This window comes from Sus scrofa, chromosome 8 (genome assembly GCF_000003025.6).
Source record: "Sus scrofa isolate TJ Tabasco breed Duroc chromosome 8, Sscrofa11.1, whole genome shotgun sequence".
Taxonomy (NCBI): Eukaryota; Metazoa; Chordata; class Mammalia; order Artiodactyla; family Suidae; genus Sus; species Sus scrofa.
In genome coordinates this window covers 136810014-136827616 of record NC_010450.4, presented here as the reverse complement: position 1 = coordinate 136827616, position 17603 = coordinate 136810014, and the positions used below count along the sequence as shown (strand labels likewise).

Here is a 17603-nt window from a genome sequence, read left to right as displayed (position 1 = left end):
AATGGCATTTCATTTCATTTATAAAAATTAACTGCTAGTATATAAAAATTAAATTTGTATTTGTATATTTATTTGTACTATAATCATGCTTAATTGTTTGCAAACAAAGACAAATAGCTTCTTCCTTTCTAATCTTTGGCCTTTCATTTCTTTTGCTAAGTTCTCTGTTATAATGTTAAAAAAAATGTAGTGAAAGAAAAAAATTTTTTTTCACAGTCTAATGGAAAATTTCAATATTTCACTGCTAGGTGTGAGGTTAATTAACTAAAAGTTTACCCTCTGTGCCTTATACAACAAGAAGAGCTTTTGAAATGAGCAGCTGTACAAATACGGATTTCACCCAGTGTGGTTCCCTTTTTTCAAGGGTTGAATGTCTATTTCTTGTTGCTCTCCAATGCTTTCATGCATTTTTATACATGTATTATAGTAATCTCAGAAAGGAGTTTAGTCCAATGCAAGCTATTCCACCATTAATGAAAACTTCCATTGGATATTTCATTTCATTTATTATATTCTTAATTTCCTAATAACAATTTTTTTTTCTTAAATATGCTATATCTTGGAGTTCCCCTCGTGGCACAGTGGTTAACGAATCTGACTAGGAACCATGAGGTTGCGGGTTTGATCCCTGGCCTCGCTCAGTGGGTTAAGGATCTGGCGTTGCCGTGAGCTGTGTGTAGGTCACAGAGGCAGCTCGGATCCCGCGTTGCTATGGCTGTGGTGTAGGCAGGCGGCTACAACTCCAATTAGACCCCTAGCCTGGGAACCTCCATGTGCCACAGGAGTGGCCCTAGAGAAGGCAAAAAGACAAGAAAAAAAAAAAAAAAAAAAAAAAAAAAAAGCTAGATCTTTTTGGAGAGTCTTTGATCCTGACTCATTTGTAAGTCCCTCTCCTACTTTTAAAGGACACCAGATGTAATTATTTCACTTTTTTTTTAACGGCCGCACCCACAGCACATGGAAGTTCCCAAGCCAGGAACTGAATCTGAGCCCCAGCAGCGGATCCTTCAACGCCCTGTGCCGGGCCAAGACTGAACCCTCACTTCCACAGTAACCCGAGCCTCTGCAGGCAGAGTCTTAACCCACTGCGCCACAGCAGGAACTCCTATTTTACATTTTGTATCAGATTATTCCAACATAGGAGACTCTCACATGCCTGCCAAATCATGCTCTTGGCACCTTTTCCCTCATACATATTTTTATTTTTATTTTGTAAAATGTGAGCTTCTATTCCCCGAAAGTTTATCTCTGGGAGTTCTTTGCATCCTGAGTTGAGTGCATGTTCTCCCAGGGAGAAGATACACTGATTCCTGGAAACCTGGGCGTGCTACCAACACGGACCCACTGTCGTGTAAGTTTTTGCTGGGAGTTTCCATCCTTGAAGGCTGAGCCCCCAAGACTCCCTGAAGGCCACACGTGGCCAAGTGTTCTTACAGAAGACCCTTTTGTTCCTCTGTTAAGAGCCCAATAATGAGAAAAGCACATTTTCCTGCATGTTCTCTGCCTTTACAAACTAGATTTTTTTTTTCCTCCTGTTTTCTATTTCTCTGAGAATTCAGTCTGTACGATCCCTGGCTCTGGGCAATGTTCTCTGGTTCAACATCCCACACTTCCCAGATCCCAAACTTGGTCTCCTGTTCCCAGGGGGCACAGCCACCAAAATAAAACCTCCAGGCCACCGAGGACTGGCGGGTGCCCACGAAACAGCCAGCAGCTCCGAGGTTGGAGTTCCACCTACACTACCACCCAGGCCGGGTTCCCAGCCTCAGGGGAAGCCAGGGCTGCCTTGTCGACTCTGCCAGCCGTGTCGCCCGGCTTTTCACGCTTCATCCAGTACTTTAGACCTTGTGCGTGAGGGAATGTCAGTCCACCTGGTTCGAGACCCAGGTCGGAATGGAAATATGCGACATCTGCCTCTTAACGTCCGAAGGCTTTAGTCGTTCCTCTCATTTTAGCTGGTGGCCGATCAGCGAGCTGGACGGATAACAACGGCCAACAAAAGAGATGGTCCCTGACCGCTATGCCTAAAAATACTGAATATGCCACCTGATTTCTTAAAAACAGCTATCCACAAAAAGAACGAATCTAAGGGGTAACCTGCATCCCTCAGGATGGTTTTACTTCTAGAATATTCCAGAAGGTTTCTTCTCTAAAGAGCTCCTAGAGGCACAGCCAAAGCTGGAACTGTGAAGACAAGCAATTAAGGCCTGGTGTTAGCACCGCACCAGTTCTCAGCGCTGTCTTTCATGGGTAAAACAAAGCTTGAAGGGTCAAGATGTGTTTTGGCAGCCAGCTCTGTTTCACACGAAAGTACTTTACTCCTTTATGACAGACAGAAATCGCTTAGCGATTACACACAATAAATTAAATTTCTAAGGCTACATGACACACTCTATAACATGCGGATGATAAAATCTACCTCATCAACCATTAAATGTCTTCACTGCACAATGTTTAGCGTAGCGCCTTTACATCTTAAATAACAGCTCTTGTTATTTCTACATTCAAAAACGAGGTCGGAAGTGAGAAATGTTTACCATCCTGGCAAAGGTTAAGTGCAGAGATGGCTAAACGTCCTTGCACTGCTGACAAAACGGCCTGAGGAAGACTCAGCCTGGGTTCTTCATCCTGACGGGGTGGGGTTCCCTCCCGAGATCCAACGTGCCTCGGTTTCTCCTCAATTAGGATGCCCAGGTCTCCTACAGCTCGGCACCAAAAGCAGTTACATGACGGGCAGCATTTTTTTCTGTAGTGTGACATGCAAGGGATTCGCGTTAGGCATGCGACCCACGACAGAGATGAGTGGCACGGAAAGCTTCTGTCCTCAAGGAACCTACAGTCTAGTGCGGCGATTCTCAGCTGCACTGGTACCTTAGAATCACTTCAGAACAGTTTTTCAAAACTACCCACATTCACATGTGTATCTTTTCTCCTTATCCAGACAGAGTCTATCTTGGGAAAGCAGCCAAGCTGTCTTTTTTCCTTATTCCTCATAACTAATCCCTATACATAGCACAAATTTATTGAAACCTACTTAAAATGATGATACAAAAAAGCCAACGAAATCCAACGTTGGGAGTTCCTGTTACGGTGCAGTGGGCTAAGAATCCTGCATTGTTACTGCAGTGACTAGGGTTGCTGCTGCAGCATGGGTTCAGTCTCTGGCCCAGGAACTTCCACAGGCCAGGGGCACAGTAAAAAAAAAAAAAAAAAAAAAAAAAAAAAAAGACATCCTATCATGTGACTCCTTAGTAGGAGTCACAAATATGGTCGAAACATTAAATTCCTGGCCAGAAAGAACATACCTGTGAGATCGCTCCCTTTGTTAAGTGTGCTGATTGCAAAGGCCACAGCTCCCCCGGTGAAATAACCGATGTCCCCAAATTAAAGGAACATTGCAACGAAAACACAGCTTTGTCTTTAGAAATACCTCATACGACACTGCACCGTACAGAATTTGTCTTACCAACTTAAGATAGCCCTCAGCATCGAGAATTAGGTTTTCTGGTTTCAGGTCCCTGTAGATAATCCCCAGCCGATGCAGGTAATCAAACGCTTCTGTCACGCAGGCCACGCAGAACTTGGAGGTGGGCTCATCAAAGCTGCCTCTGCAACGAGACCATGTTCCCGCTTAACACTCACACTCAAGACACACCCTCACCGCGTCTTCCAGGTGTTAACCGCCAGAGTGTAGATTTATGCAACGTAAACGTTTTGGGGGCACCAGCCCTAAAAAGCTCATGATGCCCGTGAATTAGCTGGAGCATAAAGAAATTTAGGGGGGACTTGAGGCAGGTAAGAACCACTGCACTAAAATTAAAACGTCTACAGCTAAACAATTCCTCTTTATCTTTATTGGAGCACAGGGGACTAGCAATGTTGTCTTCGTCCTAACAACCATTTCCGACAGTCATAGGCGACCACACCAAATGGAAACAGGAAAACAAGACTCTTTTTCAGACCTCTCTGGCAAACGCTGGAGAAAATGCAGCTACTTCGATGGAGCGCCTGAACCAGACGTCTGTAACTGACCACCTGACGACAAAGGCCTCCGGGATGCTGCTCATTTCCTGACCGCGCAGCATCAGACGATACTCCACGTGGCAACGGGGATCAGAGCTCCTTCCACTTGGTGCACCGTGATGATGGGCGCTGCCCTGCGAGAGCTCTGTGCGTGGGGCTACACACTGAATTATTACAATGGGGCAGTGATGTGCTGCGTGGCGTAACAGAAGGATGTGGCTTTGGAATGAGAGGAACGGGCTCTGAGGCCTGCTTCGTCCTCTCACGGCGTCCTTGGGCATGCTGTTCAGCTCCTCTGAGCCTCAGATCCCTCTCTGTAAAATGGGTTCACTACCGACTTACCTAGGCTGTTTTAAGGGCCAGGCAAAGTGTCTAAGAGGTAGCAGGAATTTCTACCTCTAAATAGATTCAGAGTTTCTACAAAGATCCGCCTGTGGACGCAAAGACGGAAGACGTGAATGCTTCTTCAGGTGTCCTGCGGGTGTCCTCAGCCGCTCCGGGTTCCCCCGTTTGGACCCATCCGATATGTTCCCGCACAACACACGCATCTCCACCGAGATGCTCGAAGGTCTCTTTTCACATAGGTCTGTGATTACCAACCATGCGTGCACATTAGAATTGCCTGAAAGGCAGTTAAAAATCATTTCCTGGACCCCACTGTAGGTGAACCAAACCAAAGCCTTCGGCATTAGGCTCAGCAGTTTTACTCTATAAAAGCTCCCCCTGCAACTGTAATGTGAAGCCAGGGTTGAGAACCACGGGCCCAGAGGTCACCGTCTCAATGTTTGGCCTGGCATTCACCTCTTCCACCTCACACTAAGCCGCCTTCCCGTCTCCTCTTCTGCTGCCCTGGTCTTGCATTCAAATGCTGCTCTTATGACAAACCCACAGCAAACGGAATACTCAATGGAGAAAGGCTGAAAGCCTTCCCACTAAAACCTGGAGCAAGACAAGGATGCCCACTCTCTCCACTGCTGTTTGACAACTATTGGAAGTCCTAGCCACAGCAATCAGACAAACAAAAGAAATAAAAGGCATCCAAATAGGAAGAGAAGAGATAAAACTGCCACTGTATGCAGATGACATGACACTATATATAGAAAACCCTAAGGACTCAACCCCAAAAACTACTTGAGCTGATCAACAAATTCAGCAAAGCAGCAGGATATAAGATGAACATTCAGAAATCAATCACATTTATGTATACTAACAATGAAATATTAGAAAAGAAATACAAAAATACCTTTTAAAATTGCACCCCCCAAAATCAAATACCTGGGAATACACCTGACCAAGGAGGTAAAGGACTTATATGCTGAGAACTATAAAACATTAATCAAGGAAATTAAAGATGTAAAGAAATGGAAAGATATTCCATGCTCCTGAGTTGGAAAAATTAATATTGTAAAAATGGCCATACTACCCAAAGCAGTCTACAGATTCAGTGCAATCCCTATCAAATTACCCATGTCACTTTTCACAGAACTACAACAGACAATCCAAAACTTTACATGGAACCACAAAAGACCCAGAATAGCCAAAGTAATTCTGAGGAACAAAAACCAAGCAGGAGGCATAACTCTCCCAGACTTCAGGCAATATTACAAAGCCACAGTCATCAAAACAGTGTGGTACTGGTACCAAAACAGATATACAGACTAATGGAACAGAAGAGAGAACACAGAAATAAACCCAGACACTTTCTGTCAATTAATCTTTGACAAAGGAGGCAAGAGTATAAAATGGGAAAAAGACAGTCTATTCAGCAGGCATTGCTGGAAAACCTGGACAGCAGCATGCAAAGCAATGAAACTAGAACACACCCTCACACCATGCACGCAAATAAACTCAAAATGGCTGAAAGACTTAAACATAAGACAAGACACCATCCAACTCCTGGAAGAAAACATAGGCAAAACACTCTCTGACACCAACCTCATGAGTATTTGCTCAGGTCAGTCTCCCAAAGCAACAGAAATAAGAACAAAAATAAACCAATGGGACCTAATCAAACTGACAAGCTTTTACACAGCAAAGAAAACCAAAAATAAAACAAAAAGATAACTTACGGAATGGGAGAAAATCGTTTCAAACAATGCAACGGACAAGGGCTTAATCTCTAGAATATATAAGCAACTTACACAACTCAACAGCAAAAAAAGCCAATCATCCAATGGAAAAATGGGCAAAAGACCTGAATAGACAGTTCTCCAAGGAAGATGTACAGATGGCCAACAAGCACATGAAAAAATGTTCAACATCCCAGATTATTAGAGAAATGCAAATCAAAACTACCATGAGATACCACCTCACACCAGTCAGAATAGCCATCATTAATAAGTCCACAAATAACAAATGCTGGAGGGGGTGTGGAGAAAAGGGACCTTCCTGCACTGTTGGTGGGAATGGAAGCTGGTACAACCACTATGGAGAACACTTTGGAGATACCTTAGAAATCTATACATAGAACTTCCATATGACCCCGCAATCCCACTCCTGGGCATATATCCGGACAAAACTTTCCTTGAAAAAGACACATGCACCCGCATGTTCATTACAGTACTATTCACAATAGCCAAGACATGGAAACAACCCAGATGTCCATCGACAGATGATTGGGTTAGGAAGATGTGGTAGATATACACAATGGAATACTACTCAGCCAGAAAAAAAGAATGAAATAATGCCATTTGCAGCAACTGGATGGAACTAGAGACTCTCATCCTGAGTGAAGTAAGTCAGGAAGAGAAAGACAAGTACCATATGATATCACTTGTATCTGGAATTCAACATAGGACACAAATGAACCTTTCCGCAGAAAAGAAAATCACGGACTTGGAGAATAGACTTACGGCTGCCAAGGGGGAGGGGGAGGGAGTGGGGTGGTTTGGGAGCTTGGGGTTAATAGATGCAAACTACTGCTTTTGGAATGGATTAGCAATGGGATCCTGCTCTGTAGCCCTGGGAACTCTGTCTAGTCACTTAAGTTGGAGCCTGGTAATGTGAGAAAAAAAGAATGTGTACATGTATGTGTAACAGGGTCACTGTGCTGTACAGTTAAAAGAATACTGTGTTGGGGAAATAAGAATTTAAAAAAAAATAAAAGAGAAAGAAAAAAAAAATGCTGCTCTTACTCAGCAAGTAAGAGATCTCATCCTGTCTCAGCTTTCCTGCTCTGTCTTCTGCCCCTTCCTCTCCAGCCTCCCGAATTCTGTCTTTAGAGTTTAGCTCATGCCCCTCCTAGGCCATCACGTTTTTCCACCTCTCACCTCCCGAGCTCACTGTCCACAACACTCACCGGACCTTTCCTTACAAACTGCCAACTTTGCTGTATTTATGTTTCCACGTGAAATAATGGAATGTTTTAAAATTGCCCACTACGTTAGCTTCCGAAATAAAACTGACACTCTTTGGAGGAGGACGGCCTGTGTTCTAGACTTCGGGTTAGGAAAGCCCATCAGGAACGGGCTCCGCCGTCCACTCGGGAGCCTGGTGTGTGGGCGGAGCTCGGTACACACCTGCGGTTTAGACCGTGTGGAAACCCCCCTTGGGGCGATCGGGATCTTTGCAGACCCCTCCCTCTGCTTTTCGGTCCAGGTTTCACTGCGCCCCACCCCTTCCATCACCTCCCTTCTCAAGAGGTAGAATCCGGAACGTCTGGGTTTCTACTGACTCCGCCTCACACGCGCCGCGTGACACGGGCGGTCCACACTCTAGGCCTGCGAGTGACAGGGACACAGCACATGACCACAGCGTTGGCTAAGAAAACCTCACGACGGTTACTTTCCGATCAAGGGTACTATTGCCGTCGACTCATCTCTGCCCAGCGTCCTCCCATCGCTTTAAAATGAGCATGAATAGAGCGCGCATCCTTGCGGCCAGACAGGGACAGGCAGAAGGTGCTGTTTCTACTTGTTTTGCATTACCTGTCCCTTAATATGCTCCACAGCTCCCCGCCTAAGCAGGCCTCCAGCAGCATGTAGACGTACTTGCTGTCCTTGAACGTGCGGTATAACCTGTGGAGACAAAGACGGGCGCGGTGACGGCGACGAAGGCAGGTTAAGACGTCTTGGAGGCGGCCCAAGAGCATCACTGGCGGCATCTTGAGCAACGGTCCCCGCCCCCCTCCCAACCTCCGGCAGCCACTCTGGGCTGCTGGCTGACCACTCTGATCGCCCCTCCTGCCCTGCTTGTGCTCCTGGAGACCCCTTTGCTTGGACTCCCCCCCACCCCCGCCTACGTACAGATTGAACTTCTTGTTTTTTAATATTTATTTATTGTCTTTTTAGGGCCGCACTCACGGCATATGGAGGATCTTAGGCTTGGGGTGGAACTGGAGCTGCAGTCACTGGCCTCTACCACAGCTCACGGCAATGCTGCATCCTTAACCCACTGAGCGAGGCCAGGGATGGAACCTGCATCCTCATGGATGCTTGTCAGGTTCGTTTCCACTGCGCCACGACGGGTACTCCAAAAATGAACTTCATCTCAGTTCCACTGCACAAGTGGTATCTGCTTCTCAAAGCCAAGTTCACCTTCCCGATAAAAGAGCTCACTAACGCGCCGACTGAATGCAGCCTTTCCTTCCGCCCCAAGCCCAGAGACCTCTGTACAGTCTTAAGGCCTCAGTTATTCCTGCCCACGTCTTATTTCCGAACTTGGGAAATGGACTCTGAGACAGAAATTCTCAAGCAGAAATTCTCTGACGTTGGGAGGCGCGTGCTCTTGGGACCCATGGCCATGGAGGAGGAACAGGTGAACTCGGTCAGAGGGAGAGTCAGGCTGTAACCCGGTTTTACAAGAGCCTTAGCTTCGAGCATCACTGCATGTGGGACTATACCTGGAAAAGAACTGTGGTCTTGGGCAAGATGCTTCTCTTCACCTGAGAGCAATGGCCAGAGGGACTGAACCAGACAGAGTCCCCCACCGGCAAGACTCCCCGAACCTGGTGGAATGCCAGCCTCACCCCTGACATGGGACCTGGGCTGAAAACAGCTTCAGATCTTACTCAAGAGACACCCCTTTCACCCTCATGCCAACGCAGACCGCGGAGCAGCCGCATCACGTACAGACAGCACAGGTCAGCGTGCACTCCGGATCCAAGCTGCCCAGGCTTGAATCCCTGACTGGCTGTTTATTAGAGAAGCCACCTCCGTTTTCTCATTGTTCTTGTTCAGTGAGGACAACCATAATATTTACTCGTTTCATTATGAGAATCATAACAAATATACATATTCGTTTGATTGTATATTAATCTGATTAATTTGATTAATATTAATCAAACTCAATATTTGATTATGTATTAATTATACATTATTGATTCTATGTATTAATTTAATATCTCTCTATATACAATATATAAAAATATAAATATAAAATATTTAAATAAATACATCTTCTATATATATCAGTATATATTTTATTTTTGTTTAGAAAAATACCTGGCACATGTTTCTTTCTCAACAATAAATGCTGATTAATATTTATTCTTAATATTATTACTGTCCTACTCTACCCAGGTACTTTGCAAAGAGCTAGAAGTGAGAAAATGAATAAAACTTAATCTAGGCCCTGAAGCTATTCATGATAGTTTTTAATGAATTATTGATTAAAAAGGCGGGAGAGGGCACACGGTTCATATAAAGATAATTGGATGACTCTGTCGCTAGCATGGCCTGGGTTCAGAATCTTTTTTAATCTTGAGAAAAAAATGGGACTGAGAATACAGATAGGCAGAAAAATTCTCTCAAGGCATCTGATCAAAAAGCATAAATTCTAAGTACAGAGGAACTTTGCATCACCCAGGCATCTCTAAAGCTACACTCTGGGGCATTAAGACATGTATGAAAACCTAAGCCTTTACTGGCCTACACCACTAACCCGTCAATTGACAAGCGAGCTGTGGCCTATAACAACACATTTCTCTTCCAAACCCTGGTGACAGCTATACAGTTACTGTTCCAGGCCATGGCTCTCCTGTGATGCGTGGGTTACGACCTTAAGGTTCCCAACGGGGCAAGGTGGAAAGGAGGGGTCCACTAGGAGGCTGGCATTAACGCGCACACACTAGAGCGCCCGAGAGATGATCAACCAGGACCTGCGGTCCAGCACAGGGAACTCCAGTCAACACTCTGCAATTCCCACGTGGGCGAAGAGTCTGAAAAGGAACTGAATCACTTTGCTGTACACCCAAATCTGACAACACTGCAAACCAACCACAGTCCAATATAAAATAAAAATTAAATTAAAAAATGTTAAAAAGCAAACAAAAAAAATTATTAACTCTGGCCCTCGACTGAAACAAGACAAAAAAATACATGTAGCAGTTAAAACCTTTACCCTGGGTTTTCCTAACAGGTTCTTCCTTCATCCGCTGTCAACCATTTATGACCCTTAATTAAAATTTGTGACGTTAAAACAAAAAAGAAAGAAAGGAAGAAAAGGAGGTGGATCTTTCGGCATCCAGGCACTGCTAGGATCAGCTCCTTGGCAGCTACATGACCTTGAATCAACAGCAGCGCCTCCCCGAGGGGTTCCGAATGCCTTCTCGTCTCCCAAACTCTGCATTAGATCTGAATTAAATAATTAAAATTTTTCCCACATGATTTTATACGCACACACACCACGTTCCTGAGATTTCTCCAAGAATAAAAAAATCTGGACTCTTGGCTTCAGATCTCAGATTTCTAACATTCTATGGACGGTCACTGTGACCAGGGTGCCCAGGGCAGAGCAGGGCCTCCTCTTCCTCCTCCCACCTGCTGCAGGTAACACGCCAAAGAAGAGCCTAAGAGGCTACGTTCCGGGGCCAAGAGCTCACGTACTTGACGATGAAGGGCGAGCACAGCTCCTCCAGGATCCTCTTCTCTGAGTAGACGTGCTCCTGCTGCTTCGTGTCCACTATGTGTTTCTTCCTTATACACTTCATAGCAAAAGCAACGTTCTCATTTTTTACTTTAACCTGCAGACGAAGAGAAGGAGCCCTCAACATGAACTTACTGGGAAAATGTTTACGACATCGCTGCAACATGTGTCAACTCGTTTCAAATGCGTTGAAGGAAAATATTCAAATTCGTTCATATTTAAATAGCACGTACGCTTTTAACCACTTATCCCTCTGGGAACGGAATTTTATTCAGGTGTACACACTTCCCTTTCCCTGTATTTCCCAAAAGAATGCACATATCTGGGACATGGTTCTAAAATATTTGTACTAAAGTGAGAAAAATACTCTGGTTAGAAGCTTGAAACGTTTAGAAATCGCTTCGGTTTTGAGTATGTGGCGTGAAAAACTTGGGCCAGAATTGCCAAAAACTGTTCTTTCTAAATAGTCACTTTTTGGACTTTCAAAATAAAACACACTGAGTCAAGATTCACATCTGCACAATCTAGCAGGACAGCCACTAGTCACATGAGGCTATTTAATTTTAAATTGACTAAAATCAAAAACCCAGCTCCTCGGTTGCATTAGCCATATTTCAGGAGCTCACCAGCCCCGTCCGGCCAGTGGCCACCCTGCTGGACGCGCAGATTCAGAACATTTTCACCAGCGCAGCAAGTTCCCCTGGACGCCGTGCTGGAGATGGACAAACGGGGTTTTCCCTTAAAAGGACATTTTTAAAACTGGATGGGTATTTATCAGATAGGCTCAAACCGCCTTCAGCAGACGATATTGGACAAGTCATGCCCCCAGAAGTGGGGGCATCCCCTCTTTTGCTGCTATTTGCCATTACGGCTGCCTTCAATTTTTAACTGGATGGTATAATATTGTTCCACTTATTATTATCTAACCGTATATATATAAAAAAAACCTCAGCATTGTTAATTCAGTCCTTTTGCCAAGATTTTGGTGAAAAAATAGAGCAGATGGATCCCTCTCTCATCTCTCCATATGGCACAAGACGCAGTGCAAATACTCACTGGCCTATTAAGAAATCCTTCCCTTCTCTTCCCACCCCAAAAAGATGAAGTATTGACTGGGTGTGAAGTGTACTCTCCAGAGTCTTTCTGCAGCACCGCAGATCTGCTCACACCAGGCCTCCCAGCAGACGGAGGCGTCAGCACAGCTCCCAAGGTTAAGGGGCCGTGAGCGGTTGCAAATCTGCTGGGCAAAAAGGGCTTGGTGATTGCAAAGGGTTCGGGGCCCCTTGTACCCAGAAAGGTCGCGGCTTGTCCTTTGCAGTTTCCTTGGAGCACTCGGTCCACTCTGCTACTCTGAAGAAGCTGGTTATTAAGCTCAGGGAGGTGGCGATGTGGACGACGCAGCCCAAATCGGACCACCGGTTCCCAGCCGTCCTGATCAGCACTACAGACGGCGGCTCTGTCAACAGCCCCTTCCATTCAGCTTTCCTGCCTTCCTTTCTGATAGATAATTTTGAGCAGCCCCAAAATAGGATAAGGAGAGCCAAATACAGACGTGGCAGGGGAGTTAAGAAATGGAACCAGGATCTTAAAGATGTCATTTCACTGGACCCATTCTTTTTCGCCTGAGTATATCGTTAATGCATGGGGAGTGAACACAAACACACATTTTGCTGTTAGGAAATACGCTGTACGTTTCACAGCCCTTGGTACATTCTCCAGTAACTGCCATCAAGACAAAATCACAAAAGGATGTGATGTGAGAAGCTTGAAATGGCAGCTGCGTTATTCCCAATTACTTACTAGTGCAGACCTGCTATTACACAACAAACAGAAGGAAAAGGGCACTTTCTCAATTTCGGCTCAAAGCAACGTTTAGACACAGCAATACCAACACACATATTCCTCCAACATACACTGGAATATAAAACAACAACAACAAAAAAGTCAAAGGCTTCTCTCGGATGCTTGAAACGTAAACCCCTTACAAGCTCAACTCTTCCGAACCCACCAACGCCCAGTGTTGCGATAATCTCAAGGTTCTGGAAAGGGGACGAGGAGGAAAATCTGGCCACCTTCTCCTTCAGCTGAATCATCTCCAGAGAGAGTGCTTTGGACAGCTTCCAGCTAGACATGGACCTCCTGCCCAAGAGAAGAGACACCTGTCACACGCTGCCCTCGTCAAGCAGGGGTCACGCCACACATAAATCCCGCCCTTGCCACGGTCGGATGTCTGCCAGGAATGACTGCCCACAGGCGCCACCGAGGTTATCTCGACTTTCATAGGATCAGATTTAGGTACATGTGGGGAGAAAAATAACAGAACACACACATTTAAACATGGATACACTCCTATATGATAAAAAATAGACACGTGTCAGACTGAATCAACGAGCGGCAGGAGCAGGTGAATTGCGTGGTATTTAAAATACATCTCAGAATTCCCTGGTGGCTCAGGGGGTTAAGGATCCGGCGTTGTCCCTGCTGTGGCTTGAGAACCTCCGCCTGCCGTGGCCAAAAACTCAAGTCAAATAAAATACATCTCAGTAAAGCTGCTTTGAAAACAAAGAGGCAATGAGAAGGAATAAAACCAGAAAACCAGGGAGCTGTTTCCTTGGCTGCACACACAGGAGAATGCCACCAGAGAATCTTTGCCTTGTTTGGCTATTTTTGTCAGCTCTTGAAGGTTCCCCGGCTGAGCTAGAAGAACTGCTTTGTGAAACATGAAAAACATTTTTTATTTTATGTCTAAGTATTGTTCTTGGAAATACTCATTTTTTTTTCTCTTTTCATTAAGTTTACTGCTCCGGATTATATATTCATAAATTGTTCTTACTACAAAAGGCCTTTGGCATACAAATGGCAAATATATTCCTTGAGGGAAAAAAAAAAGCCTTATGCAGCCCTGACTGAATGGTTTAATTTAACTCAAATGGCAGTTTTCTAGAACTTTGGACTCTTCAGGTTTAAGGGTACTATCTGTTGAATATACGCTTAAGTGTACAAAATCTTTTAGCAAAGGATTTTCAAATAATTTTGTTTTTCCGAAGCAGGCTTTTTTCCCTATTAACAAAAAAAATTTTTTCCCGTCACTGTAATTACATTTAGAACCCAACACTCACAACCCCCCTGAGCCATAACGCCTTTCTGTTGTGAAATAACCCTGCCTCTAGCTCCAGCTCTTTATGTAGAATCAGAATGAATGGGCTGTGCGGGTTCCTTGATATGTTCCTGTTTGACTTCCTCGGGGAAGGGGGCCCTCCTTTCCACGGAGCTCAGTCACCAACCAACGTAAAGAATCCCTTTCCCACAATCTCCCGTCGGGAAATTTCTGCCGCCCATTACCACTCGTCACGGAAAATAAAAAACTTGTAGACCAAAATGATACCCATACTGGGGCTGAGTGGCATCCTCTTTGTGGAAAAACAGTTTAAAAGAACTGCCCCCAATTTTTGAGTCACCCCACAGCCAATCGTCCCCTTCGTCACCTGCCAGAAACTGCCGTCGGGGGGCTTAGGAAAACATTCGGCCACTTACTTGGCATGTCTTTTTTCATCATCCCGGTTCAGGTTTGCCACGTACCCTTCAAGGTATTTCTGGAGTTCTTCAAAAGTCCCCACTGTTTGGTTGAATGTTCTAAACGAATAAAATAAAATAAAAAGCTTGTGGTGGCTCACAGTTAGCAGTGCAAACTTGCCGTTCTTCTTAAGCTCATAAAAGATGATCTGTACGGTAATTCACAGTTTTGTAGATTGTTTTTCAATAATTTATGACACTTCAGAGTTGCCATCAGGCGTTCCTGTTGTGGCTCAGTCAGTTAAGAACCCAACTAGTTTCCATGGGGATGCGGGTTCGATCCCTGGCCCTGCTCAGTGGGTAAAGGATCTGGCGTTGCCATAAGCTGCGGCATAGGTCTCTTTGATGCGGCTCGGCTCCGGCGTTGCTGTGGCTGTGGTGCAGGCTGGCGGCTGCAGCTCCGATTCGACCCCCGTAACCGGGGAACCTCCATATGCCGCAGATGCAGCCCTGAAAAGAAAAAAAAAAGTTGCCTTCACGTGCAGAATAGTTATCTAATCGATTCTTTGCGTTTCTGAAGGCAAAGAGGCTATGGGTGAGGAGAGACCACATTTCTGAAAGTGTCTGCCTTCTTTTTTTCTTTTTTCTTTTTCTTGCTGTTTTTTTGAAGAGGACCCTGCACAGGAAAAGCGTCTCCAAGATGTGTTTCCTGAATCAACAGCTCACCGGGGTGACAGACTTCTGCAGCTCTGCTTAATCAAATCAAGCTGTTCATTTCTAAAATCAAGGGCGAATGTTCTCCCTCTCTGTCCGCAGGAAACCCTCCCCTTTCCACATCCCTCCGTAAGTCAGGCCGGATTCCGCGCCTCACCTGAGCAGGTCTCGGCCGAGGCCCAGCCAGCGCCCTCCCTCCCTCGCCCTCAGGGAGCACAGCTTGGCGACTGGTCTCAGCCAGGCGCCCGGGCCCGGCCCGGCTCTGGGAATTCTCACACGGCAACTGCCCATGAGGAAAACGGTCCCCCTCCTCACCAGCGAAATCTACTTTCTGGATTGTTCCTCCCTCGCTTCTGGCACCCACACCTGCCAATCTACCTTCACTTGTGATTTTGAGGGTTTTCGCTTCCCTCCAAAAAATTAGTATTCTTCTAGAACCATGCTTTAATCACCTCCTCAGTAAATTGTAAGCTCCTGGACGTAACAAAAGGAAAGGAATGAAAACTTACCTCCAAACACCTCAAACTAAGAAACCAGAGCCACCTCAGCACGAGCTATGGCCACTCACTGCTGCCTGGCCCCGAAAAGCCGTACCCCCGTGGCGCTTCCACTCCCCCTGCAGGTGTGCTGGGCCCCTCTCCTACCCTGCTCTGCGGACTGTCCTTTGCTGACTGCGGCCTAGTCGGAAAGAAACACTCTTGCCACGCAACTCCAGCTTCCAAAGGCTGACGTTGTCAAGTGAAAGGAAATGCTGCTTGTACTTTGATTTTACCTCTTTGGCTTGCGCTGAAGCTCAATGAGGAATTGTTGTCAACAAATTTTTTTTTTTGGTCGCACCCACCCCCCCAATTTTTTTTCCACGTCAACAGCTATAACCAGAGCTACCGCAGTGACAACGCTGGATCCTTAACCGGCTGAGCCACGAGGGAACTCCAGCCAAGTTTATTTTTTAGATGTATGTGACACTGGTGTCACAGGTCTCTAGACATGTTCTGCAAGCCAATGTCAAGCTTAAACAGCTCCAACATTCTAGCTGGAACATTCAAGGACACGATTTTCTGAAAAATAATGAAGTCGGAAAGAAGAAATAAAGAGACCCAGGCTTTCAGCCACTATTCTTCATTGCAAGCCCACCACCTGGATCACTTCCCATGTGCCAAAGACGATGTCAGACGCTGGCACGGCAGCAGCAAAGAACAGGGGACGTTTCTGCGCTCGTGAAGAGACAGAAGAGTGGGAAGACGGACGCCAAACAGAGCAAACCAGTGAGTGTGAACGACACACGGGCGGGCGCTGTGGGAGAACCAGCAGGGGTCTTAATACGACGTAAGTCATGGCTACGATTAGCATTCAAAGCGGGTGCTTATCAGAGTGAAGGGACGTGCCGGTGACAAATGCGCTGGGATAACCAGAACTGTGCCAGGAGCTCCGGGAGGTAGGTCGACCTGTCATAACTGATATCCAGCCTCTCTTCCCCACAGAATAAATTCATGAAACTTTTCATGCCTCATTGTGCCTAACACGACAGTACTTTGAGAAAGAATCTCAACTATGCACGTGTAAATTAAACACTAAAATTATAAACTTCCAAGTAATTTATAGACTCCATAAAAGGCACTGCATCCTTGTGATGGATTATGAATACATGGGCTCGTGGATAAGTATCTGGTCACGTGATTACAATGAAGAGAAAGGGGAGGATTTCCTCCTTTCTGTATTTTCAGTCCTAGCATGTTGGAGCAATCGGTCAGGTTTTACTACACAGCTACTGTCGTTCAGTGCCTGTGCATATTTTTAAGGAACTCTGTAGAGACAAGGCCTTATCAGGAGAATACCATTCCAAACAGGTTCCCTTCAAGAGCCGTCACCAAAGGTTACCTTTACCCGAACTCACTTTCTAGACCTATAGCCTCTGTGTTCAAGTTCTGCTTCCCCTGGACAGACTCCCACATTAACTCTTTGCTTAGAAAACGCCTGTTCACGTGAAGTTCCATTTCCACACCTGAAAACACCAAGGAAAACCTGTCCCACTTCACTGCATCATGCTTGCTTCTCTTCCTGAACACAGGCTCCGGGAAGCAATGGAAAGGCTGCGAAAGGACCTGGCAGACCTGGGCAGGAGCCCCTGCCCATCACAGACCACACTGCTGGGGCAACTCTTGAACGGACTTGGCTTCCAAGGAAAAGACGAAGGTAATTCAAAGCGATACGGAGAGTTCCCGTCCCGTGTGTGACGGTGGATGCCAACGTCCTGCGGGGATCCTTTTGCCACATATGCTGGACCCATAACTGTACACTTGAAATGAACAGAATGTCATGTGCTATTCTATCTCAATTAAAAAGATACCAAACAAGGATTGTTAACTTTTTAGGTATGTGATATTATTGTGGTCACGTTTTACGAAGAAGACTTAGCTTTTAGAGATGCTACTAAAATACACAGAAATTTAATTTTACATTTGGAATTTGCTTTAAAATGCTACGGAGAA

The 17603-nt window shown here is 45.6% G+C and overlaps 1 protein-coding gene across 3 annotated transcripts in view; it reads right to left on the bottom strand.

Moving 5' to 3' along the window:
* Positions 1–17603, bottom strand: part of PRKG2 (protein kinase, cGMP-dependent, type II) — a 99892-nt gene that overhangs the window by 26973 nt on the left and 55316 nt on the right. For 2 of the 3 annotated variants that reach the window (XM_021101892.1, XM_003129364.6), the window contains exons 10-14: positions 14422–14520; positions 12873–13026; positions 10848–10984; positions 7950–8039; positions 3467–3608 (exon numbers count right to left, since the gene is read on the bottom strand). In XM_021101892.1, the coding sequence (XP_020957551.1) occupies positions 3467–3608; positions 7950–8039; positions 10848–10984; positions 12873–13026; positions 14422–14520 (622 nt within the window). The remainder of the gene's footprint in view (positions 1–3466; positions 3609–7949; positions 8040–10847; positions 10985–12872; positions 13027–14421; positions 14521–17603) is intronic. The other variant, XM_013998589.2, reaches the window with a different exon arrangement.